At 56.2% G+C, this 25,476-nt stretch overlaps 3 protein-coding genes across 3 annotated transcripts in view; 2 read left to right on the forward strand and 1 right to left on the reverse strand.

Annotated features, from left to right (window-relative positions):
* Positions 1–72: 72 nt before the first annotated feature.
* On the reverse strand, positions 73–6,231 carry TFPT (TCF3 fusion partner). The gene is made up of 6 exons (XM_068998933.1): positions 6,128–6,231; positions 5,138–5,427; positions 3,876–3,946; positions 2,582–2,651; positions 1,349–1,573; positions 73–202 (listed from the first exon to the last, which is right to left on the reverse strand). Exons 2-6 carry the CDS (start codon positions 5,423–5,425, stop codon positions 95–97), a joined length of 762 nt encoding a protein of 253 aa, XP_068855034.1. The 5' UTR covers positions 5,426–5,427; positions 6,128–6,231; the 3' UTR covers positions 73–94.
* Positions 6,229–22,192, forward strand: PRPF31 (pre-mRNA processing factor 31). Its single transcript, XM_068998935.1, has 14 exons — positions 6,229–6,305; positions 6,501–6,703; positions 7,338–7,398; positions 8,121–8,204; positions 8,302–8,399; positions 9,845–9,951; positions 12,409–12,578; positions 16,621–16,778; positions 16,877–16,966; positions 18,767–18,894; positions 19,657–19,729; positions 20,755–20,883; positions 20,973–21,071; positions 21,823–22,192. Exons 2-14 carry the CDS (start codon positions 6,527–6,529, stop codon positions 21,949–21,951), a joined length of 1,503 nt encoding a protein of 500 aa, XP_068855036.1. The 5' UTR covers positions 6,229–6,305; positions 6,501–6,526; the 3' UTR covers positions 21,952–22,192.
* A 1,023-nt stretch (positions 22,193–23,215) lies between these two features.
* Positions 23,216–25,476, forward strand: part of CNOT3 (CCR4-NOT transcription complex subunit 3) — a 32,332-nt gene continuing 30,071 nt past the window's right edge. Inside the window, 3 exon segments of the mRNA XM_068998928.1 lie at positions 23,216–23,367; positions 24,585–24,646; positions 25,131–25,198. Of these exon segments, the coding sequence (XP_068855029.1) occupies positions 24,622–24,646; positions 25,131–25,198 (93 nt within the window). The 5' untranslated portion in view covers positions 23,216–23,367; positions 24,585–24,621.

A 25,476-nucleotide genomic window follows, 5' to 3' on the forward strand; every position in this document is an offset into this window, starting at 1 on the left:
GAGGAATTTGGGGGGGATTTTTTTTTTTGGGGGGAGGTTTTGGGGTCTGTGGGGGTTTTTTTTTTGGGGGGGGGGGGGTCCTCCTTGCTGGGTCTCAGTCGAAGTTGGAGAATTTGGGGACCCTCGGGGGCTTCTCGTCGGGGGGGCTGGGGGGGGGCCAGGCGGGGGAGGGGCCCAGAGCCGCCTCCTCCCCCCCCTTGGGCTGTGGGGGAAGGGAGGGGTCAGACCCCAAAACCCCTCCCCGAACCCCAAAAATGACCCCAAAACCCCTCCCCCAACCCCAAAAATGACCCCAAAATCCCCCCCGAACCGCAAAAATGACCCCAAAATTTCCCCCGAACCCCAAAAATGACCCCAAAATCCCCCCCTGAACCCAGAATTAACCCCAAATCCTCCCCAGGATCCCCAAAATCCCCCCACCCCCCCCAAACTCCCCCTGAGCCCCCCAAATCCACCCTGATCCCATAACCCCCCCCCCAGGACCCCCAAAATCTCCCTCAAACCCACCTTGACTCCCCCAAAATTGTCCAAACCCCCCCTCGGCCTCCCCAAATCCCAGGACCCCCCAAGGTCCCCCCAAAACCCCCCCGACCCCCCCCCAAATCCCCCCCAGATCTCCCAAAATCCCCCCAGGACCCCCCCAAAATTCCCCCAAACCCCCCTGACCCCTCCAAAACCCTCCCAGGACCCCCCAAAATTTCCCCAGGACCCCCCCCAAACCCTCCCTGACCCCCCCAAAATCCCCCCAGGACCCCCCAAACCCTCCCCAATCCCCCAAAATCCCTATGACCCCCCTAAACCCCCCCCAACCCCTCCAAAACCCCCCCAGGACCCCCCCCCAAACCCTCCCTGACCCCCCAAAATCTCTGCAGGGCCCCCCCAGGACCCCCCAAAACCCCCCCTGACCCCCCCCAAAACCCTCCCTGATCCCCCAAAACGCCCCCAGGACCCCCCAAACCCTCCCTGACCGCCCCTAAACCCCCCCCAGGACCCCTCAAAATCCCCCCAGGACCCCCCAAAATCCCTCTGACCCCCCCTAACCCCCCCCCAACCCCTCCAAAATCCCTCTGACCCCCCAAAATCCCCCCAGGACCCCCCCAGGACTCCCCAAAATCCCCCCAGGACCCTCCCAACCCCCCCCCCCGACCCCCCAAAATCCCCCCAGGACCTCCCAAAATCCCTCTGACCCCCCCTAACCCCCCCCCAACCCCTCCAAAATCCCTCCAGGACCCCCCCAAATCCCCCCAGGACCTCCCAAACCCTCCCTGACCCCCCCCAAACTCCCCCAGGACCCCCCAAATTCCCCCCTGCCCCCCCCCCAAGCCCCCTCCCCTCCCCCCCCCCGTACCTGTCCGCCGCCCCCGCTGGGGTTTGGGGGTGCCCCCGCCCCCCCCCGCCGCCCCCCCCGGGGGTCCCTCCGGCGCCGTTTGGAGCTGGGGGGGTCCGGGGGGGGCTCTGGGGGGAGGGGCGCTGGGGGGGGGAGGGGCGCGGGGGGGCCCCTCTCGGGGGGGGGCTCGTTCTCGGCGTTCCCGGGGGCGGCGTCCGGGACCCCCCCGGGGGAACCCCCCTCGTCCTGGGGGAGGGAGGAGGGGAATTGGGGGGTCAGGGGGGGATTTGGGGGGGTTTGGGGGGATTTTGGGGGGGTTTGGGGGTTTTTGGGGAGTCTTGGGGGGGTTTGAGGGGGGACTTGGGGGGGGTCAGGGGGATTTTGGGGGGTTTGACGGGGGTCAGGGGGTGTTTTGGGGGGTTTTGGGGGGGGTCAGGGGGTGTTTGGGGGGATTTTGGGGGGATTTTGGGGGTTTTGGGGGGATTTGGGGGGGGTCAGGGGGATTTTGGGGGGTTTGACGGGGGTCAGGGGGTGTTTTGGGGAGGTTGGGGGGATTTTGGGGGAGTCAGGGGGTGTTTGGGGGGATTTTGGGGGGGTTGGAGAGGGGATTTGGGGGGGTCAGGGGGTGTTTCAGGGGTATTTTGGGGGGGTCAGGTGCTGTTTGGGGGGATTTTGGGGCGGTCACGGGGATTTCAGGGGGTTTAGGGGAATTTTGGGGGGTTTGAGGGGCATCAGGGGGTGTTTGGGGGGGCTTTGGGGGTCATTTTGGGGGGGTTTTGGGTTTTGGGGGGGTCCTGAGGGTTCATTTTGGGGTTTTTAGGGGTCCCAGGATTCATTTTTGGTGTCCCAGAGCTCATTTTGGGTTCACTTTGGGGTTTTTTGGTGTCCCGGGACACATTTTGGGCTCACTTTGGGGTTTTTTGGTGTCCCGGGGCTCATTCTGGGGGTCCCGGGGCTCATTTCGGGCTCACTTGGGGGTTTTCTGGGCTCCCGGGGCTCATTTTGGGTTCACTTTGGGGTTTTTTGGGGTCCTGGGGCTCATTTTGGGTTCACTTTGGGGCTCATTTTGGGGTCCCAGGGCTCATTTGTGGGGTCCCGGGGCTCATTTTGGGCCCACTTTGGGGTTTTTTGGTGTCCCGGGACTCATTTTGGGCTCATTTTGGGGTTTTCTGGGGTCCCGGGGCTCATTTTGGGCTCATTTTGGGGGTCCCGGGGCTCATTTCGGGTCCATTTGTTGGGGTTTTGGGGCCGCACCTGCAGCAGCACCGTGAGCTGACCCTGCCGGTAGCGATCCCCGTGCGCGTCCAGCACCTGCATCAGGAACCTGCGCCCGGGGCGGGGCCCGGGTGTGTCCTGGGTGTGTCCTGGGTGTGCCCAGGGTGTGCCCAGGTGTGCCCAGGTGTGTCCTGGGTGTGCCCAGGTGTGCCCGGGTGTGCCCAGGTGTGTCCCGGGTGTGCCCAGGTGTGTCCTGGGTGTGCCCAGGTGTGCCCGGGTGTCCCCAGGTGTGCCCTGGGTGTGCCCAGGGTGTGCCCAGGGTGTGTCCTGGGTGTGCCCAGGGTGTGTCCTGGGTGTACCCAGGGTGTGCCCCAGGTGTGTCCGGGTGTGCCCAGGTGTGTCCGGGTGTGTCCAGGGTGTGCCCAGGTGTGTCCTGGGTGTGTCCAGGGTGTGCCCCAGGTGTGTCCGGGTGTGCCCAGGGTGTGCCCAGGTGTGTCCTGGGTGTGCCCAGGTGTGCCCAGGGTGTGCCCAGGGTGTGCCCAGGTGTGCCCAGGGTGTGTCCTGGGTGTACCCAGGGTGTGCCCAGGTGTGTCCTGGGTGTGCCCAGGTGTGCCCAGGGTGTGTCCTGCGTGTGTCCCGGGTGTGCCCAGGTGTGCCCTGGGTGTGCCCAGGGTGTGCCCTGGGTGTGTCCTGGGTGTGCCCAGGGTGTGCCCAGGTGTGCCCAGGTGTGCCCAGGGTGTGTCCTGGGTGTGCCCAGGGTGTGCCCAGGTGTGCCCTGGGTGTGCCCAGGTGTGCCCAGGGTGTGCCCAGGTGTGCCCAGGGTGTGTCCTGGGTGTACCCAGGGTGTGCCCAGGTGTGTCCTGGGTGTGTCCCAGTTCCCCCAGGTGTCCCCAGGCGTGTCCCAGGTATCCCCCCAGACGTCCCCAGGTGTGCCCCAGGTGTGTCCTGGGCATGTCCCGGGTGTCCCCAGGTGTGTCCCAGCCCCCCCAGGTGTGTCCTGGGTGTGTCCCAGCTGTCCCCAAGGCCCCCCAGATGTGCCCAGGCATGCCCTGGGTGTCCCCAGGTGTGTCCCAGCTGTGTCCCCAGCCCCCCCAGCTGTGCCCTAGCTGTGCCCCCAGGTGTGTCCCCAGCCCCCCCAGGTGTCCCCCAGCCCCCCAGGTCTGTCCCAGCCCCCCAGCCGTGCCCCCAGGTGTCCCCCAGCCCCCCAGGTGTGCCCCAGCCCCCCCAGCTGTGCCCGCAGCTGTGTCCCAGCCCCCCAGCCGTGCCCCCAGGTGTGTCCCAGCCCCCCAGGTGTGCCCCAGGTGTGCCCCAGGTGTGCCCCAGCCGTGCCCACCTGCGCTCGAGCTGCAGCCGCCGCGTCACGCGCTGAACCTGCCGGAGCCGCTGCAGCGCCCGCGCGTTCACCTGGGGGGGGAGGGGCGGCGCTGGGCGGGGCCAAAGGGAATGGGGGAGGGGCCAAAGGGGGAGGGGGCGGGGCCAAAGGGGAGAGGGGGCGGGGCCAGAGGGAAAAGGGGGTGGGGCCAAAGGGGGAGGGGGCGGGGCCAAGGGGGGGCGGGGCCTGGAGGGTGAGGGCGGTGCCTCCCTCTGAGGGGGGAGTCCGCCATTTTGAGGCCGGGGACGCCATTTTGAGGGCGTCTCCGCCATTTCGAGGCCATCCCCGCCATTTTGAGGCCGTCTCCACCATTTTTAGGCCGTCGCTGCCATTTTGAGGGTGTGGGCACCATTTTGAAGGCGTCTCCGCCATTTTGAGGCCACGTGCACCGTTTTGAAAGTGTCGCCACCATTTTGAGGCCCTCTCTGTCATTTTGAGGCCGTGGGTGCCATTTTGAGGGCGTCTCCGCCATTTTGAGGCCCTGTGCACCACTTTAAGGCCGTCTCCACCATTCTGAAGGCGTCTCCCCCATTTTGAGACCATCTTCACCGTTTTGAGGCCGTCTCCGCCATTTTAAGGCCACGTGCGCCATTTTGAGGGCGTCTTCGCCGTTTTGAGGCCGGCTCCTCCATTTTAAAGGCTTTTCCACCATTTTAAGGCCGCGTGCACCCTTTTGAAGCCGTCTCTGCCATTTTGAGGCCGTCTCCCCCATTTTGAGGCCGTCTCCGCCATTTTAAGACCACGTGCGCCATTTTGAAGGCGTCCCCACCATGTTGAGGCCGTCTCCCCCATTTTGAGGGCTTCTCTGCCATTTTGAGGCCACGTGCAGCATTTTGAAGCTGATCCCGCCATTTTGAAGGTGTTCCCGCCATTTTGAAGGTGTTCCCGCCATTCTGAAGGTGTTCCCGCCATTTTCAAGCTGTTCCCACCATTTTCAAGCTGTTCCCGTTATTTTCAAGGTGTTCCCGCCATTTTCAAGCTGTTCCCGCCATTTTGAAGCTGTCCCCGCCATTTTCAAGGTATTCCCACAATTTTCAAGGTGTTCCCGCCATTTCCAAGCTGTTCCCGCCATTTTCAAGCCGTTCCCGCCATTTCCAAGCCGTTCCCGCCGCGTTCAGGCCGCCCCCCCCACACCACGGGCGCTCCCCCCCCCGGGCCCATCCCAGGTTTATTTTTTTGGGCGCGTCCCGGCCCCGCCCTCCCGCGCAGCTCCCCCCGCTCACCTGGCGGATCTCCCGGCAGCGCCGTCCCAGCGCCTGCAGCTTCATCCGGCGCCGCCGCAGCTCCGGGCCCTCCACCCCCTCCTGCCCCTCCCCCCTCTCGCGGCTCCCCCCGCGCCGGGGGCGGGGCTGGGGGGGGAGGGGCGCTGCCGCCCCCGGCTCGGCCCCGGCGCCCTCGGGCCCGGCCTCGGGCTCGCCCTCGCTCTCCAGGATGTTCCCCCCGAAGAGCGGCTCCAGCGCCAGCTCCGAGCCCGGCGGCGCCGAGAACTCCTCGAACGACACCCCCGCCATGCCTGGGGGGGATTCGGGTTTCGGGGGGGGGGGGTCCAAACCCACCCGGGGCTCCCCAAATTCACCCAATTCACCCCCACCCCTCCCCCGGTCCCCCTCCGCTCGCTCGCGGCACTCCCAGTTTGTCCCGGTGCCCCGTCTGTTGTTCCCAGTCCATCCCAGGTCCTCCCAATGCTCTTCCCAGTGCTCCCAGTTCTACCCTTTCCCGCCCCATCCCTCCCAGTGCTCCCAGTACCGCTCCCTCTCCTTCCCAGCCTATCCCAGCTAGCCCTGGTGCCTCCCAAAGCCCTGCCCAGTGCTCCCAGTCCCTCCCAGTGCCCCTCCCAATCCCTCCCAGTCACCCCCGGAGCCCCCAGTCCCTCCCAGTGCCCCTCCCCATCCCTCCCAGTCACCCCCGGAGCCCCCAGTCCCCTCTCCCAGTCCCTCCCAGTGCCCCTTCCCATCCCTCCCAGTCACCCCCGGAGCCCCCAGTCCTTCCCAGTGCCCCTTCCCATCCCTCCCAGTCACCCCCGGAGCCCCCAGTTCCCTCTCCCAGTCCCTTCTCCCAGTCCCTCCCAGTGCCCCTTCCCATCCCTCCCAGTCACCCCCGGAGCCCCCAGTCCCCACTCCCAGTCCCTCCCAGTGCCCCTCCCCATCCCTCCCAGTCCCTCCCGGTCCATCCCAGTCCCTCCCAGTAACCCCCCGCCTTGTGACGTCACGCACCGCCCGGTGACGTCACTCGCGGCGGCCCCGGCCGAGCCCGGAGCGCGGCGGCCCCGGTTGGGGGAAGGAGGCGCGCGCTGATGACGCAAACGCGACGCCAGGAAGTGACGCTTTTCCGGCGCGACGCGTGGGGAAAGTGACGTCATCGCTGCTGCGACGGGAACGGCGGGAGCGGGAGGTACCGGTGGGGGGGATTTTGGGGAATTTTGGGAACATTTGGGACATTTGAGGACGGCGAGGGGGAGGGGGCTGGGGGTGATCCGGGGGGGTTCTCTGGACCCTTCCCAGTGCTCCCAGTGCTCCCAGTTCGAGCATCTCGGCGAGCGAGGGGTGACCCGGGGGGGGTCTCCGGGCCCCTTTCTCGCCCTCCCAGTGCTCCCAGTGCTCCCAGTTTGAGCCATGTCGCTGGCGGACGAGCTGCTGGCGGACCTGGAGGAGGCGGCGGGGGAGGAGGATGAGGCCGAAGGCTCCGAGGGGGGGGAGGAGCCCCCGATCGAGGACGTGCGGGAGGAGCCGGAGCCGCTCGAGGCCGCCGAGTCCGTGCGGAGCATCGCCAAGCTCTGGGGGTCCAAAGCGGTGAGAGACCCCAAAATCCCCTGAAATCGCCCCAAAAACCAGCCCTGAACCCACCCCCCATGGAGCAGCGCCAAGCTCTGGGGGTCCAAAGCGGTGAGAGACCCCGAAATCCCCTGAAATCACCCCAAAATCACCCCAAAAACCAGCCCTGAACCCACCCTGAACCCACCCCCCATGGAGCATCGCCAAGCTCTGGGTGTCTAAAGCGGTGAGAGACCCCAAAATCCCCCAAAATCACCCCAAAAACCACCCCACATGGAGCAGCTCCAAGCTCTGGGGGTCCAAAGCGGTGAGAGACCCCGAAATATCCCCAAAGTATCCCAAAATACCCCAAAATCACCTGAAAAGGTTCCAAAATCACCCTAAATCACCCCAAAATGTCCCAAAATACCCCAAACCCACCCGAAATCACCCCAAAATCCACCCCAAACCAACCCAAACACCCCAAAAATATTCCCAAAGCCGCCCCAAAAACACTCCTGGAACTCCAAATCCACCCCAAAATCCACCCCGAAACCACCTGGAAACGCCCAAACGTCCACCCCAAAAAAAACCCCCAAATCCACCCCAAAAAATTCCCCCAAAAACCCCAAATCCACCCTAAAAAAACCCCAAAATTTGGGGTTTTCTGCAGTTTGCTGACATCATGCAGAAAATCGAGGAATACATCGGGAAGCAGCCCAAGGCGGCCGAAGGTGACCCCGAATCCCCAAAAATTTGGGGCTCCCACACCCCAAAATCCCAAATTTTGGGGGGATTTGGGGCAGTCCTGGGAGGGATTTGGGGATTTCGGGGGAGATTTGGGGATTTTGGGGGTGGATTTGGGGATTTTGGGGGTGGATTTCGGGGTTCCCAGGGGATTTTGAGGATGCTGGGTGGGATTTTTGGGTTCCAGGGGGAATTTTTTGGGAATTCTGGGTGGGTTTTGGGGTTTCCCAGTGGAATTTTGGGGTCATTTTCCCGTTTTTTAGGGGGTGGGATTTGGGGAGTTTTTAGTGGGATTTGGGGAGTTTTTAGTGGGATTTGGAGAGTTTGGGGGGGGATTTGGGGAGTTTGGGGGGGGATTTGGGGAGTTTGGGGTGGAATTTGGGGGGGTTTGGGTGGGATTTGGGTGGGATTTGGGGAGTTTGGGGGGGATTTGGGGAGTTTGGGGTGGGATTTAGGAAGTTTGGGGTGGGATCTGAGGAGTTTTGGGGGGATTTGGGGAGTTTGGGGGGTATTTGGGGAGTTTTGGGGGGATTTGGGGTGGTTTGGGTGGGATTTTGGGGGGATTTGGGTGGGATTTGAAGGGTCTTGGGGGGGATTTGGTGGGTTTTGGGTGGAATTTTTGGGTTGCAGCGGGGATTTTTGGGAATTCTGGGTGGCTTTTGGGGTTCGCCAGCGGAATTTTGGGGCGATTTTCCCGTTTTTTGGGCAGTTTTGGGGCCGGTGGAGGCGGCCCCCGAGTACCGGGTGATCGTGGACGCCAACAACCTCACGGTGGAGATCGAGAACGAGCTCAGTGAGCGGCTTTGGGGGCTTTTTTTGGGGGGTGGGTTGGGGTTTGGGGAGGATTTTTGGGGCTGATTTGGCTTTTGGGGTGCCCCTCCCCCCCCCAGACATCATCCACAAGTTTATCCGGGATAAATATTCCAAACGCTTCCCGGAGCTGGAGTCGCTGGTGCCCAACGCCCTGGATTACATCCGCACCGTCAAGGTGGGTGGGGTCCCAAAAACACCCCAAAATGCCCCAAAACCACCCCAAAATGCCCCCAAAATGCCCCAAAAACACCCCAAAATACCCCAAATCACCCCAAAATGCCCCAAAAGCACCCCAAAATGCCCCCAAAACACCCCAAAATGCCCCCAAAATGCCCCAAACCACCCCAAACCCACCCCAAAATGCCCCGAACCACCCCAAACTGCCCCCAAACCACCCCAAAATGCCCCCAAACCACCCCAAAATGCCCCCAAACCACCCCAAAATGCCCCAAAAACACCCCAAAATGCCCCAAAAACACCCCAAAATGCCCCAAAACCGCCCCAAAATGCCCCCAAACCACCCCAAAATGCCCCAAACCCACCCCAAAATGCCCCAAAACCGCCCCAAAATACCTCAAAACTGCCCCAAAATGCCCCCAAACCCACCCCAAAATACCCCCAAAATGCCCCAAACCACCTCAAAATACCCCCAAACCACCCCAAAATGCCCCAAAACCACCCCAAAATGCCCCAAACCACCTCAAAATACCACAAACCACCCCAAAATACCCCCAAACCACCCCAAAATGCCCCAAAACCACCCCAAAATGCCCGAAACCACCCCAAAATGCCCCAAAACCGCCCCAAAATACCTCAAAACTGCCCCAAAATGCCCCCAAACCCACACCAAAATACCCCCAAAATGCCCCAAACCACCTCAAAATACCCCCAAACCACCCCAAAATGCCCCGAAACCACCCCAAAATGCCCCAAAACCGCCCCAAACCCACCCCAAAATGCCCCAAAACTGCCCCAAAATGCCCCAAATCACCCCAAAATGCCCCAAACCCACCCCAAAATGCCCCAAAAACACCCCAAAATGCCCCAAATCCCCCCAAAATGCCCCAAAAGCACCCCAAATTGCCCCAAAAACACCCCAAAATGCCCCAAAACCACCTCAAAACAGCCCAGAAACACCTGAAACCAACCCAAAATCCCCCCCAAATCACCCCCAAAATCCTCTCAAATCCCCCAAAATCCCCTCAAATCCCCCAAAATCCCCCCCAAATCCCCCCCAAAAATCCCCCCAAATCCCCTCAAATCCCGCAAAATCCCCTCAAATCCCCCAAAATCCCCCCAAAATTCCCTCAAATCCCCCCAAAATCCCCCCAAATCCCCCCCAAAATCCTCTCAAATCCCCCCAAAATCCCCTCAAATCCCCCCCAATTCCCCCAAATCCACCCCAAAAGCTCCCAAATCCTCCCCAAAATCCCCCAAATCCCCCCAAATCCCCCCAAAATCCCCCAAATCCCCCCCAAATCCCCCCAAATCCACCCCAAAATCCCCAAATTCCCCCCAAATCCCCTTCTACCCCCTCCCTTTGCCCGTTTCCGCCGCTCCCGGTGACGTTTTTGGGGGTTTTTTTGGGTTTTTTTGGGTGGATTTTGGGGTTTTCGGCAGGAATTGGGCAATTCCCTGGACAAGTGCAAGAACAACGAGAACGTGCAGCAGATCCTGACCAACGCCACCATCATGGTGGTCAGCGTGACGGCCTCCACCACCCAGGGGTCACCCCGAGATTTTGGGGGTTTTGGGGGGTTCTGGGGGGTTTTGGGGATTTTTTGGGATTTTTTGGGATTTTTTTCAGGTTTTTTTGGGGGGGTTTTGGGGGTTTTTTGGGGATTTTTTGGGATTTTTTTCAGGTTTTTTTGGGGGGGTTTTGAGGGGTTTTGAGGTTTTTGGGGGGATTTTTGGGGGGGGTTGGAGTTTTTGGGAGGGTTTTGAGGTTTTGGGAGGGCTTTGAGGTGTTTTGGGATTTTTTGGGATTTTTTTCAGGTTTTTTTGGGGGGGTTTTGGGGGTTTTGAGGTTTTTTGGGGGGGTTTTTGGGGGGGTTTTGGGGGAGGTTTGGGGTTTTTGGGGAGGTCTTGGGGTTTTGGGGGGGTTTTGGTTTTTTTGGGGTTTTTTTGGGGGGATTTTGGGTTTTTTTTTTGTTTTTTTGGAGTTTTTTGGGTTTTTTTTGGTTTTTTGGGGGGTTTTGGGGTTTTTTTTTCTTTCTTTGGGTTTTTTTTGGGCGGGTTTTGGAGTATTTGGAGAAGTTTTTGGGAGGGTTTTGGGGTTTTCTAGGGGTTTGGGGAGGGTTTTGGGGTTTTTTGGGATTTTTTGGGATTTTTTTCAGGTTTTTTTGAGGGGCTTTTGGGGTGTTTTGAGGTTTTTGGGGAATTTTTGAGAGGGTTTTGGGGTTGTTCTGGGGGAGTTTTGGGGTTTTTGGAGGGGGTTTGGGGTTTTTTGGTTTTTTTGGGGAGGGATTTTGGGTTTTTTGGGGTTTTTTTGGGGGTTTTTTGGGGGTTTTGGGTTTTTTTTTTCTTTTTTTGGTTTTTTTTTGGGCGGGTTTTGGAGTTTTTGGAGAAGTTTTTGGGAGGGTTTTGGGGTTTTCTAGGGGTTTGGGGAGGGTTTTGGGGATTTTTGGGATTTTTTTTCGGTTTTTTTTGGGGGGTTTGGGGGGGTTTTGAGGTTTTTTGGGGGGTTTTGGGGGGGTTTTGGAGGAGTTTTTTGGAGGGTTTCTCGGGATGTTCTTTGAGAGGGTTCTGGAGATTTTCCAGGGTGATTTTTGGGGTTTTTGGGGGTTTTCCGGGGTGATTTTTGGGGTTTTTTCCAGGGTGATTTTTGGGGTTTTCCAGGGTGATTTTTGGGGTTCTGGGGGTTTTTCCAGGGTGATTTTTGGGGGTTTTTTCCAGGGGTGATTTTTGGGGTTTTTGGGGGTTTTCCAGGGTGATTTTTGGTGTTTTTGGGGGTTTTCCAGGGTGATTTTTGGGGTTTTTGGGGGTTTTTCCAGGGTGGTTTTTGGGGTTCTGGGGGTTTTTCCAGGGTGATTTTTGGGGTTTTTCAGGGGTGATTTTTGGGGTTTTTCCAGGGTGATTTTTGGGGGTTTTTTCCAGGGTGATTTTTGGGGTTTTTGGGGGTTTTCCAGGGTGATTTTTGGTGTTTTTGGGGGTTTTTCCAGGGTGATTTTTGGGGTTCTGGGGGTTTTTCCAGGGTGATTTTTGGGGGTTTTTCCAGGGTGATATTTGGCATTTCTGGGGGTTTTCCAGGGTGATTTTTGGGGTTTTTCCAGGGTGATATTTGGGGTTTTTCTAGGGTGATATTTGGGGTTTCTGGGGGTTTTCCAGGGTGATTTTTGGGGGTTTTTCCAGGGTGATTTTTGGGGGTTTTTTCCAGGGTGATTTTTGGGGTTTTCCAGGGTGATTTTTGGGGTTTTTGGGGGGTTTTCCAGGGTGATTTTTGGTGTTTTTGGGGGTTTTTCCAGGGTGATTTTTGGGGTTTTTCCAGGGTGATTTTTGGGGGTTTTTCCAGGGTGATTTTTGGGGTTCTGGGGGTTTTTCCAGGGTGATTTTTGGGGGTTTTTCCAGGGTGATTTTTGGGGTTTTTCCAGGGTGATTTTTGGGGTTTTTGGGGGTTTTCCAGCGTGATTTTTGGTGTTTTTGGGGGTTTTTCCAGGGTGATTTTTGGGGTTTTTCCAGGGTGATTTTTGGGGTTCTGGGGGTTTTTCCAGGGTGATTTTTGGGGTTTTTCCGGGGTGATTTTTGGGGGTTTTTTCCAGGGTGATTTTTGGGGTTTTTCCAGGGTGATTTTGGGGGTTTTTCTAGGGTGATATTTGGGGTTTCTGGGGGTTTTCCAGGGTGATTTTTGGGGGTTCTGGGGGTTTTTCCAGGGTGATTTTTGGGGTTTTTCCAGGGTGATTTTGGGGGTTTTTCTAGGGTGATTTTTGGGGTTTTTGGGGGTTTTCCAGGGTGATTTTTGGGGGTTCTGGGGGTTTTTCCAGGGTCATTTTTGGGGTTTTCCAGGGTGATATTTGGGGTTTTTGGGGGTTTTCCAGGGTGATTTTTGGGGTTCTGGGAGTTTTTCCAGGGTGCTTTTTGGGGTTTTTCCAGGGTGATTTTTGGGGTTTTTGGGGGTTTTCCAGGGTGATTTTTGGGGTTTTTGGGGGCGCCGAGCCGGAATTCGGGGCCGTTTTTTGGGCTTTCAGGCAGCAGCTGTCGGAGGAGGAGCTGGGGCGCATCGAGGACGCGTGCGACATGGCGCTGGCGCTGAGCGGGGCCAAGCTCAGGATCTACGAGTACGTGGAGTCCCGCATGTCCTTCATCGCCCCCAACCTCTCCCTCATCCTCGGGGCCTCCACGGCTGCCAAAATCATGGGTGAGAACCCCCAAAATCCCCCCCAGGAAAAGGAAAAAATCCCCACAGAAAAGCTCAAAAATCGTCACAGAAATACCCCAAAAATCGTCACAGAAAAGCTCAAAAATCGTCACAAAAATACCCCAAAAATCCCCACAGAAAACAGCCCAAAAATTGCCACAAAATCGCCCATAAATCCCCACAGAAAACCTCAAAAATCCCCACAAAAAACCTCAAAAATCCCCACAAAAAACAGCCCAAAAATCCCCACAGAAAAGCTCAAAAATCATCACAGAAAAGCTCAAAAATCGTCGCAAAAATACCCAAAAATCCCCACAGAGAACCTCAAAAATCCCCACAGAAAACAGCCCAAAAATTGCCACAAAATCCCCCAAAAATCTCCACAGAAACTGGCCCCAAAAATCCCCGCAGAAAATGGCACAAAAATCCCCGCAGAAAACCTCAAAAATCCCCACAAAAAACCTTAAAAATCCCCACAGTAAACAGCCCAAAAATCTCCACAGAAAAGCTCAAAAATCATCACAGAAAAGCTCAAAAATCGTCACAGAAAAGCTCAAAAATTGTCACAAAAATACCCCAAAAATCCCCACAGAAAACAGCCCAAAAATTGCCACAAAATCGCCCATAAATCCCCACAGAAAACCTCAAAAATCCCCACAAAAAACCTCAAAAATCCCCACAAAAAACAGCCCAAAAATCCCCACAGAAAAGCTCAAAAATCATCACAGAAAAGCTCAAAAATCGTCGCAAAAATACCCAAAAATCCCCACAGAGAACCTCAAAAATCCCCACAGAAAACAGCCCAAAAATTGCCACAAAATCCCCCAAAAATCTCCACAGAAACTGGCCCCAAAAATCCCCGCAGAAAATGGCACAAAAATCCCCGCAGAAAACCTCAAAAATCCCCACAAAAAAACTCAAAAATCCCCACAGAAAACAGCCCAAAAATCCCCACAGAAAAGCTCAAAAATCATCACAGAAAAGCTCAAAAATCGTCACAAAAATACTCCAAAAATCCCCACAGAAAAGCTCAAAAATCGTCACAGAAAAGCTCAAAAATCGCCACAAAAATACCCCAAAAATCCCCACAGAAAACAGCCCAAAAATCCCCACAGAAAAGCTCAAAAATCCCCACAGAAAACCCCCGAAAATCGTCATAAAAATACTCAAAAAATCCCCACAGAAAAGCTCAAAAATCGTCACAGAAAAGCTCAAAAATCGTCACAAAAATACCCCAAAAATCCCCACAGAAAACAGCCCAAAAATTGCCACAAAATCGCCCAAAAATCCCCACAGAAACTGGCCCCAAAAATCCCCGCAGAAAATGGCACAAAAATCCCCACAGAAAACCTCAAAAATCCCCACAGAAAACAGCCCAAAAATTGCCACAAAAATCCCCACAGAAAACCTCAAAAATCCCCACAGAAAATGGCCCAAAACTCCCCACAGAAAACCTCAAAAATCGTCACAAAAATATCCCAAAAATCCCCACAGAAAATGGCCCAAAAATCCCTACAGGAAACCTCAAAAATCCCCGCAGAAAACAGCCCAAAAATCCCCACAGAAAAACTCAAAAATTATCACAAAACCCCCAAAAATCCCCACAGAAAACAGCCCCAAAATCCCCACAGAAAACCTCAAACATCCCCACAGAAAACCCCCGAAAATCGTCATAAAAAACTTTAAAAATCTCCACAGAAAATGGCCCCAAAATCCCCACAGAAAACCCCCACAGAAAACCTCAAAAATTGTCACAAAAAACCCAAAAATCCCCACAGAAAACAACCCAAAAATCTCCACAAAAAACCTGAAAAATCCCCACAGAAAATAGCCCTAAAATCGTCACAAAAATCTCCCAAAAGCACAACAAAAAATTGTCCAAAAATCACCACAAAAAACTGCCCAAAAATCGCCACAAAAACCCCTCAATAATCTCAACAAAAAACTGCCTCAAAGTCTCCCCAAAAAAACTCCAAAAGTCCCCACAGAAAATAGCCCTAAAATCGTCACAAAAATCACCAAAAAGCACCACAAAAATTCCTATGAAAAATTGTCCTAAAATTGCCACAAGAAACTCCAAAAATCCCCACAAAAAACTGTTTCAAAGTCGCCACAAAAAACCCAAAAATTCCCCACAGAAAATGGCCCTAAAAATGCCACAAAAAACCCTCAAAATCCTCACAGAAAATGGCCCAAAAAACGCCACAAAAACCCCCAAAATCTCCACAGAAAATGGCCCTAAAATCACCAGAAAAATCCCCCAAAAGCACCATAAAAACCCCCAAAAATCCCCACAGAAAACTGCCCTAAAATTGCCACAAAAATCCCCAAAAAATCTCCACAGAAAAAAAGCAAAAATCACCACAAAAAACGGCCCTGAAATTGCCACAAAAATCCCCCAAAAGCACCACAAAAAACTGCCCAAAAATCACCACAAAAAACCCCAAAAATCCCCACAGAAAATGGCTCTAAAATTACCACAGAAGTCCCCGAAAAACACCACAGAAAACCCCAAAAATCACCACAAAAATTTCCCAAAAGCACCACAGAAAAACCCAAAAATCGCCACAAGAAAATCTCAAAAATTCCTACGGAAAACGACCCAAAAATCGCCACAAAAAAAAACCCCAAAATCCCCACAGAAAATAGCGCTGAAATTACCACAAAAATCCCAAAAAAGCACCACAAAAAACCCCCCAAAATCTCCACACAAAAAAAAACAAAAATCCCCCCCAAAAAACCCAAAAACCTCCACAAAAAAACCCCAAAAATCCCCACCAAAAAACCCAAAAACCTCCACAAAAAAAAACCAAAAATCCCCACAAAAAAACCCCAAAAATTCCCACAAAAATCCCATCCCAAAACCTTTTCCTTTTGCTTTGTCTTGACCCTATAATTTTGGGGTCCCTTCTTCCTCCCCTCAATGTCAGGCTGACCCCGCTGTATTTTTGGGGTATTTTATGGGATTTTGGGGTGCCTGACCCCACACATTTCGGGGTTTTCCCCCCTTTTTTCCTTCTTTCCTCCCCATTTTCCCCCATTTTTCTCCCATTTCCCTCCCATTTTCCCCCATTCTCCCTCGATTCTCCTCCCTTTACCCCCAACCCTACAACCTTTCCCCGCCCCCCCCAATTTCAGGCTGACCCCGCTGTACTTTTGGGGTGTTCTATGGGATTTTGGCATTTTCCTCCTTTTGGGAATCCCTTCTATGGGATTTTGGGGTGTCTGACCCCACACCTTTTGGGGTTTTAGGGGTGGCGGGGGGCCTGACCCCGCTGTCCAAGCTGCCGGCCTGCAACATCCTCCTGCTGGCTGACCCCTGCTGTATTTTTGGGGTGTTCTATGGGATTTTGGGGTGCCTGACCCCACATTTTTTGGGATTTCCCCCTTTTTCCTTCTTTCCCTCCCATTTCCCCCCCATTTCCCCCTCATTTTCCCCCATTTCCCTCCCATTTTCCCCCATTCTCCCTCGATTCTCCTCCCTTTACCCCCAACCCTACAACCTTTCCCCATCCCCCAATTTCAGGCTGACCCCGCTGTATTTTTGGGGTGTTCTATGGGATTTTGGCATTTTCCTCCTTTTGGGAATCCCTTCTATGGGATTTTGGGGTGTCTGACCCCACACTTTTTGGGGTTTTAGGGGTGGCAGGGGGCCTGACCCCGCTGTCCAAGCTGCCGGCCTGCAACATCCTCCTGCTGGCTGACCCCTGCTGTATTTTTGGGGTGGTTTATGGGATTTTGGGGTGTCTGACCCCACACCTTTTGGGGTTTTAGGGGTGGCGGGGGGCCTGACCCCGCTGTCCAAGCTGCCGGCCTGCAACATCCTCCTGCTGGCTGACCCCTGCTGTATTTTTGGGGTGGTTTATGGGATTTTGGGGTGTCTGACCCCACATTTTTTGGGGTTTTAGGGGTGGCGGGGGGCCTGACCCCGCTGTCCAAGCTGCCGGCCTGCAACATCCTCCTGCTGGCTGACCCCTGCTGTATTTTTGGGGTGGTTTATGGGATTTTGGGGTGTCTGACCCCACATTTTTTGGGGTTTTAGGGGTGGCAGGGGGCCTGACCCCGCTGTCCAAGCTGCCGGCCTGCAACATCCTCCTGCTGGGGGCCCAGCGCCGGACGCTGTCCGGCTTCTCCTCCACGTCCGTGCTGCCCCACACCGGCTTCATCTACCACAGCGACATCGTCCAGTCCCTGCCGCCGGTGGGTGCTTCCCTAAAACCCCTCCCCCAGGCCTGGAAGATCCCGAAATTTTGGGAATTCCCCTCACGATCCCGGAATTTTTCCTGTGGGATTGGCAGGATTTGAGGAGGAAGGCGGCGCGGCTCGTGGCGGCCAAGTGCACGCTGGCGGCCAGGGTGGACAGCTTCCATGAGAGCCAGGATGGGAAGGTGAGCCCCGAAAGAGCCGGGGGGGGATCCCCGAAATGTTCCCCAAAAATCCCAGCGCGTCCCCTGGGACCGCCCCCAAATCCCATCGGAATTCCCGGGATTTCCCCTAAAGACGGGTGGGGTAGGAGGAGATGGAGCGCGTGAGGTTCCGCAAGTGGAGCCCCGAAAATCCTCCCTAAAACCCCCTAAATTCCCCCCAAACTCCTCCTGGAGGCCCGAAATTCCCAGAATTCTCACAGAATTCTCCCGAAATTCCCGGAATTTCCCCCAAATCCAGGTGGGGGATGAGCTGAAGGAGGAGATGGAGCGCGTGAGGTTCCGCAAGTGGAGCCCCGAAAATTCCCCCTAAAACCCCCCAAACTCCTCCTGGAGCCCCGAAATTCCCAGAATTCTCCTGAAATTCCTGGAATTCTCACAGAATTCCTCCGAAATTCCCAGAATTTCCCCCAAATCCAGGTGGGGGACGGGCTGAAGGAGAACGAGTGTGCGAGGTTCCGCACGTGGAGCCCCGAAAATCCCCCCGAAATCCTCCCTAAATCCCCCTAAATCCCCCCCAAACTCCTCCTGGAGCCCCGAAATTTCTGGAATTCTCACGAAATACCCAGAATTCTCACAAAATTCTCAGAATTCCCCCGAAATTCCCAGAATTGTCCCCAAATCCAGGTGGGGGATGAGCTGAAGGAGGAGATCGACCACGCGAGGTTCCGCAAGTGGAGCCCCGAAAATCCTCCCTAAATTCCCCCTAAATCCCCCCCAAACTCCTCCAGGAGCCCCGAAATTCCCAGAATTCTCCTGAAATTCCTGGAATTCTCACAGAATTCCTCCGAAATTCCCAGAATTTCCCCCAAATCCAGGTGGGGGATGAGCTGAAGGAGAAGATCGAGCGCGCGAGGTTCCACAAGTGGAGCCCCGAAAATCCCCCCTAAATCCCCCTAAATTCCCCCCAAACTCCTCCTGGAGCCCCAAAATTTCCGGAATTCTCACGAAATACCCAGAATTCTCACAAAATTCTCAGAATTCCCCCGAAATTCCCAGAATTGTCCTCAAATCCAGGTGGGGGACGGGCTGAAGGAGATCGAGCGCGCGAGGTTCCGCATGTGGAGCCCCAAAAATCCCCAAAAATCCCCCCTAAAACCCCCTAAATTCCCCCCAAACTCTTCCTGGAGCCCCAAAATTTCCGGAATTCTCACAAAATTCCCAGAATTCTCACAGAATTCCTCCGAAATTCCCAGAATTTCCCCCAAATCCAGGTGGGGGATGAGCTGAAGGAGGAGATCGAGCACGCGAGGTTCCGCAAGTGGAGCCCCGAAAATCCTCCCTAAATTCCCCCTAAATCCCCCCCAAACTCCTCCTGGAGCCCCGAAATTCCCAGAATTCTCACGAAATTCCCAGAATTCTCACAGAATTCTCACAAAATTCCCGGAATTTCCCCCAAATCCAGGTGGGGGATGAGCTGAAGGAGGAGATGGAGCGCGTGAGGTTCCGCAAGTGGAGCCCCGAAAATCCCCCCTAAAACCCCCCAAACTCCTCCTGGAGCCCCGAAATTCCCAGAATTCTCCTGAAATTCCCAGAATTCTTACAGAATTCCTCCGAAATTCCCAGAATTTCCCCCAAATCCAGGTGGGCTACGAGCTGAAGGAGGAGATCGAGAACATGAGGTTCCACAAGTGGAGCCCCAAAAATCCCCCCTAAAATCCCCCCTAAATCCCCCCCAAACTCCTCCAGGAGCCCCAAAATTCCCAGAATTCCCCCGAAATTCCCGGAATTCTCCCGAAATTCCCGGAATTCTCCCCAAATCAGGTGGGCTACGAGCTGAAGGAGGAGATCGAGCGCAAGTTCGACAAGTGGCAGGAGCCGCCCCCGGTCAAGCAGGTGAAGCCGCTGCCGGCACCGCTGGACGGGCAGAGGAAGAAGAGGGGGGGTCGGCGGTGAGTTAATTAGCGTTAATTAGCGTTAATTAATCGCTAATTAGCCCCTAATTAATCGGCGATTGACCCCTGATTAAGCCGCAGTGAAATCCTGATTTGTTGCTCGATAGGTAGAGAGAGAAAAGGGCGGTTGTCAGAGAGTTAATTGATGGCTCGTTAACCCCTAATTAACCTCGAATCAATCCCAAGTTAACCTATAATTAATTCCTGATTAATCCTAAATTAAGCCCTAATTAACCCACAACAAAATCCTGATTTATTGCTCAATTCAGAGCAGAGGAAAAAGGGGGGGGGAGCTTGTCACTGAGTTAATTAACGATTAATTAATCTCTAATTAACGTCAAATGAACCCCTAGTCAATCCTTAGTTTATCTCTTGATTAATTCCTTATTAGCACCCTAATTAACCATCTTACTCAACCTCTAATTTGCCCCCAATTACCCCCTACCTGCCCCCCACTTTCTTCCTAATGAACCCCCAATCAACCCCAATTTAAGCCCCTAATTATCTACTAATTAATCATCTTAATTGCAATTAATTCCCACTTTCCTCCTAATTAACCTCCTAATGAACCAGAAATCAACCCAAATTACCCTCTAATTATGTCCCAATTACCTCACAATTAACCCCCACTTCCTCCCAATCAACTCCCTACTTACCCCCAACCAGACCCCAAACCAAGGCCCTAATTACCCCCTAATTAACTCCTAATTAACACCCAATTAACCCCTAATTAGTGCTAATTAAAGCAAATTAACGCAGGTACCGGAAGATGAAGGAGCGCCTGGGGCTGACGGAAATCCGCAAACAGGCCAACAGGATGAGCTTTGGGGAGGTAATTAACCCTAATTAACCCTAATTAAACCCTTCAAATCCTGTTTTTCCCCCCTTAGACCCCAAAATCCCATTTTAATTACCCCAAATCCCATTCTTTACTCTTTTTTTTCCCGTTTTTCATCCCATTTTTCCCTCAGATCAAGGAAGAGGCCGACCAGGAGGACCCTGGGTCCCCTGGGACCCCTAAATCCCATTTTCACCCCCTTTAACCCCATTTTTTCCCCTTTAGCCCCATTTTAACCCTTCCAAATCCCACTTCTTACTCTTTTTTTCCCATTTTTCATCCCATTTTCCCTCAGATCAAGGAAGAGACCTACCTGCAGGACCTGGGCTTCGGCCTGGGCCCCCTGGGACATTTCAAACCTCCTTTTCCTCCCTTTTTACCCCTCAAACCTCATTTTCTCCCCCTTTTACCTGCCCAAATCCCACTTTTCCACTCCCAAATTCCCTTTTTTCCCCTTTTTAACTTCCCAAATGCCATTTTTCCCCTTTTTCATCCTGTTTTTCCCTCAGATCAAGGAGGACGCTGACCAGGAGAACCTGGGCTTCGGCCTGGGCCTCCTGGGATCCCTAAACCTCATTTTTTCCCCCTTTAACCCCATTTTTTCCCCCGTTTGTCCCCATTTTTTCCCTTTTAACCCTGTTTTAAGCCCCCCAACCCTATTTTCTGCCCCTAAACCCCACTTTTTATCCCATTTTCCCCCCGTTTTCCCCTCAGATCAAGGAGGATGCCTACCAGGAGTGCCTTGGCTTCAGCCTGGGCCTCCTGGGACCCCTAAACCCCATTTTTTCCCCTTTAATCCCCATTTTAACCCTTCTAAATCCCGTTTTTCCCATTTTTTACCCCATTTTTCCCTCAGATCGAGGAGGACACCTACCAGGAGGATCTTGGCTTCAGCCTGGGCCAGCTGGGACCCCTAAACCCCATTTTAACCCCCTTTAACCCCATTTTTTCACCTTTAATCCCCATTTTAACCCTTCTAAATCCCATTTTTCCCGTTTTTTACCCCATTTTTCCCTCAGATCGAGGAGGACGCCTACCAGGAGGACCTTGGCTTCAGCCTGGGCCACCTGGGCAAGGCCGGCAGCGGCCGCGTGCGCCAGACCCAGGTCAACGAGGCCACCAAGGCCCGCATCAGCAAAACCCTCCAGGTACCTGACCCTTCCTCAGGTTAATCAGCCCCTAATTAGCATAATCCACCCCTAATTAGCCTAACTAACCTGTAATTAACTGCTCGCAGAGGACGCTGCAGAAGCAGAGCGTCGTCTACGGGGGCAAATCCACGATCCGGGACCGCAGCTCGGGCACGGCCTCGAGCGTGGCCTTCACCCCCCTGCAGGTGGGGAGGGGGCTCAGGGGGGCTGGGGGGGGTCCTGGTGGGGTTTGGGGGGTCCTGGAGGGGTTTGGGGGGGTCCTGGTGGGGTTTGGGGGGGATTTGGGGGGGTCCTGGTGGGGTTTGGGGGGGTCCTGGTGGGGTTTGGGGGGGGTTTGGGGGGGTCCTGGTGGGGATTTGGGGGGGTCCTGGAGGGGTTTGGGGGGGTCCTGGTGGGGTTGGGGAGGATTTGGGGGGTCCTGGAAGGGTTTGAGGGGGGTTCAAGGTGGCATTTAGGGGGTCCTGGTGGGGTTTGGGGGGGTCCTGGAGGGGTTTGGGGGGGTCCTGGTGGGGTTGGGGAGGATTTGGGGGGTCCTGGAGGGGTTTGGGGAGGATTTGGGGGGTCCTGTAAGGGTTTGAGGGGGGTTCAAGGTGGCATTTAGGGGGTCCTGGTGGGGTTTGGGGGGGTCCTGGAGGGGTTTGGGGGGGTCCTGGTGGGGTTGGGGAGGATTTAGGGGGTCCTGGAGGGGTTTGGGGAGGATTTGGGGGGTCCTGGTGGGGTTTGGGGGGGTCCTGGTGGGATTTAGGGGGTCCTGGAGGGGTTTGGGGAGGATTTGGGGGGTCCTGGTGGGATTTGGGGGGGGATTTGGGGGGGTCCCACATGGAATTTGCAGGGCTGGGTGAATTTGGGGAGTCTGCAGGGGTGGGATTCTGGCTCCCAGGACCCCCTGGGACCCCCCCAAAATGTCCCCAAAATCACGGCCGGACCTCCCCGCAGGGGTTGGAGATCGTCAATCCGCAGGCGGCCGAGAAGAAAGTGGCCGAGGCCAACCAGAAATATTTCTCCAGCATGGCCGAGTTCCTCAAGGTCAAGGGCGACAAAAGTGGGGTCCCCACGCCCCCCTGAGTCCCCTGGGACCCCCAAATCCTGCCCCAATTCACCCCCTCCTTCCTCAGCCATCGGAATTTCGGTTTTGAGGGAGGTTTTGGGGGGGTTTCTCGAGGTCAGGTGGGACAAAAATGGGGTCCCCACCCCCCTGTGACCCCACCGGGACCCCCAAATCCCACCCAGGGACCCCCCCACATTCCCAGGGATTTTCCCCCCACTGTGTCACTTCCCTGAATTTTTTATAAATATTGGAATTGGTGGTTGCAGCGTTTTGGGGGAGTTTTGGGGGGGATTAAGGGGGGGTTGGGGTGGTCCTGGAGGGATTTGGGGGGTCCTGGATGTTGGGGGTCCATCCTGGATGGATTTTGGGGTGGTCCCAGAGGGATTTGGGGGGTCCTGGATGTTGGGGGTCCGTCCTGGATGGATTTTGGGGTGGTCCCAGAGGGATTTGGGGGGTCCTGGATGTTGGGGGTCCGTCCTGGAAGGATTTTGGGGTGGTCTCGGAGGGATTTGGGGGGTCCTGGGTGTTGGGGGTCCGTCCTGGATGGATTTTGGGGGCTTTCCGGATGGATTTTGGTGGTCCTGGATTTTGGGCTTACCTCTTGCTGGGCTTTGGAGGTATTTCGGGGGGGATTTTTGGCGTCTCGGATGTTGTGGTTCCTCCCGGGAGGGATTTTAGGGAGTCCCACAGGAATTTTGGGGGGATTTCGGGGGATTTTGGGGGGGTCCCGCCCCCGCCCTCAGCGCTGTGGCCCCGCCCCCTGGGCGGGCTCTCACCCAATCCCGGCTTCTCATTGGCCGCCTCAACTTTGAGTGACACCTCAGCCCTTCGGCCACGCCCTCTGCGTGCGGCTGGCGGTCATTGGCTCCGCGGCGCCAGGAACCAGCCAATGGGAGAAGAGGCCCGCGCGTGGCTCCGCCCCTCGCGGCAGGGCTCGGCCAATCAGAGAAGGCGGCGCCCCCTCCCGCCACACTCTGAGTGACGGCTATCGTGGCCAATAGGAAGGAGCCGTGTACGTGCAATCCCGCCTTGTGGGCGTGGCTTTCGCCTCACCCCGCCCTTTTCCCGCTATAAACACAGCGCCGCCAATGGGAGCGCGGGGATGCGTTGATTGACAGCACCGCGAGGAAGCGGGGCCGTTCGGCGCGTTATCCCGCCTGTCTTCGCTCTCCGCCAATCAGCAAGTGCCGTTCGCTGACGGGCGCGCGGCTCGGCCAATGGGCGCGAGCGGCGGGGCGGGGCTAGCGGGCGGGGCGGGGCTGCGGCCTGAGGGAGCCGCCGCCATCTTGGATGCCGCCGAGGCCGAGTCGGCAGTGAGCGAACGAAGCGGGGGGGACAAGGCGGCGGCAACCCCCGCGGGTCGCGACACTATCGCGACACTATCGCCATTCCTCGGCCGACAGGTCGCCCCTGGGCCGCCTCGCGAGCCTCCGGTGAGCGCGGGGAAAGGAGGGGGCGGGGAGCGGCGGCGGGGCCGGGAGGGCCCTGACGGGGGGTTGGGATGAGGGGGGGCGGCGCTGAGGGGCGGCCTCGGGGTTGGGGGGGCTGCAGAGGTCTGGGGGGACACTATGGGAGCATATTGGGGTCTAGAGGGGATGTAGGGCGTCGTTAGGGTCCGTAGGGGTTTGTAGGGGCCTATAGGGGTCTGTGGGGAGTTTATGGGGGCTTTATGGGGGTCTGTAGAACTCTGTAGGTGTTCGTGGTGGGTTGAAGGGGCTCTCAAAGGCCTTTTAAGGTTTTCTAGGGACTCTAAGGGGTCTAGGGAGGGTTACAGGGATTTGCAGGACCTTTATAGGGCTGCATAGGGATACACAAAGCTGTGCAGGGAATCCCTACACGTTCTGTAGGTACCTGTAGGGATGTATTGCGCTTCTGGAACAATCTACAAGGGGTCCGGGGGAGCTTCTGGGGGTCTGTGTGGGTTCTATACGGGGTTTAGGGGGGTAGATGAGGCTCTCTAGGGGGTCTTTGGAGCTCTGGAGGGGTCCATAGGGGGCTCGGGGGGTCTGTAGGGCTCTGTGGAGGTCCATGGGGAGCTACGAGGAGTCTCCAGGGCGCTTGTAGGGTTTGTGGGGGGCTCTGTAGGGTTCTGTGGAGGTGCCCAGCACCCTATAGGGGCTCTGTATGGCGTTTGTAGGGCGCCTGTGGTGGTTTATAGGGACCCATCGAGGGTCTCTTGGCATCTCTTGGGTTCCCTGGGAGTCTGTAGGGCCTCACTGGGGTCTTTTGGTGGCTGCTTGAAATCTATAGGGGTCCATGGGGGGCTCTGTAGGGGCCCTGAGGAGGGGGGGGATCTGTAGGGGTGGGGTTTAGAGGGGACTGAGGAGGCCTTGGAGGGGTTTGGGGGGATCTGGGGGAATTTGCGTGGTCAGGGGGATTTGGGGAGGGTCTTGAGGGGTCTCAGGGGAGACTGAGGGGGATTTTGGGGGGTTTTGGAGGGGGTTTGGGGGTGAACTGGGAGAATTTGGGGGATCAAGGGGATTTGGGGAGGGTCTTGAGGGGTCTCAGGGGAGACTGAGGGGGACTTCGGGCGGTTTTGGAGGGCGTTTGGGATCAAGAGGATTTGGGGAGGGTTTGGGGGGGTCATGGGTGGGGTCTGAGGGGAATTTGGGGGGTCCTGACCCTCCCTTTTCCCCCCCTCACCCCGAAGCAGGCGCCCCCCGAGGGGATGCCGAGAGCCCCCCAAAATGGCTGACAAGAGGAAGCTGCAAGGTGAGGGGGCACCTGCAGGGTGGGGCCGGCTCTGATTGGCTGGGACAGTTTGGGTGGGGCCAAGGGGTGGCTCTGATTGGCTGGGACAGTTTGGGTGGGGCTGAGGGGCGGCTCTGATTGGCTGGGACAGTTCGGGTGGGGCCGAGGGGCGGCTCTGATTGGCTGGGACAGTTTGGGTGGGGCCGAGAGCCGGCTCTGATTGGCTGGGACAGTTTGGGTGGGGCCGAGGGCCGGCTCTGATTGGCTGGGACAGTTTGGGTGGGGCCGAGGGCCGGCTCTGATTGGCTGGGACAGTTTGGGTGGGGCCGAGGGCCGGCTCTGATTGGCTGGGACAGTTTGGGTGGGGCCGAGGGGCGGCTCTGATTGGCTGGGACAGTTTGGGTGGGGCTGAGGGGCGGCTCTGATTGGCTGGGACAGTTTGGGTGGGGCTGAGGGGCGGCTCTGATTGGCTGGGACACTGAGGGTGGGGCTGCCCCGCCCCCAGGTGAGATCGACAGGTGCCTCAAGAAGGTGTCGGAGGGGGTGGAGCAGTTCGAGGACATCTGGCAGAAGGTGAGGGGGGGGGATACCCCCAAATCCCCCCAAAAAGCTCCCCAGATCCCCTTAAAAAACTCCCCAAATCCCCCCAAAAAACTCCCAAAATCCCACAGGAAAAACTCCCAAAATCCCCCCAAAAAACTCCCCAAATCCCTGCCAAAAAACTCCCAGAATCCCCGCCAAAAAACTCCTAAAATCCCCCCCCAAAACTCCCCAAATCCCCCCAAAAAACTCCCAAAATCCCCCCAAAAACTCGCAAAATCCCCCCCAAAAAATTCGCAAAATCCCCCCCA

The sequence above is a fragment of the Aphelocoma coerulescens genome, unplaced genomic scaffold (assembly GCF_041296385.1).
Source record: "Aphelocoma coerulescens isolate FSJ_1873_10779 unplaced genomic scaffold, UR_Acoe_1.0 HiC_scaffold_188, whole genome shotgun sequence".
NCBI lineage: Eukaryota > Metazoa > Chordata > Aves > Passeriformes > Corvidae > Aphelocoma > Aphelocoma coerulescens.

Bases quoted from the DNA above. Each gene is read 5' to 3' on its own strand.
- TFPT (XM_068998933.1), bottom strand. From the start codon at position 5,425: ATGGCGGGGGTGTCGTTCGAGGAGTTCTCGGCGCCGCCGGGCTCGGAG. The intron at 3,947-5,137 runs GTGAGCGGGGGG...CTCCCCCCCCAG, and splicing joins GCTGCCGGGAGATCCGCCAG to GTGAACGCGCGGGCGCTGCA. The intron at 2,652-3,875 runs GTGGGCACGGCT...CCCCGGGCGCAG, and splicing joins CGGCTGCAGCTCGAGCGCAG to GTTCCTGATGCAGGTGCTGG.
- PRPF31 (XM_068998935.1), top strand. From the start codon at position 6,527: ATGTCGCTGGCGGACGAGCTGCTGGCGGACCTGGAGGAGGCGGCGGGG. The intron at 8,205-8,301 runs GTGAGCGGCTTT...TCCCCCCCCCAG, and splicing joins GGAGATCGAGAACGAGCTCA to ACATCATCCACAAGTTTATC. The intron at 19,730-20,754 runs GTAATTAACCCT...TTTTTCCCTCAG, and splicing joins ACAGGATGAGCTTTGGGGAG to ATCGAGGAGGACGCCTACCA.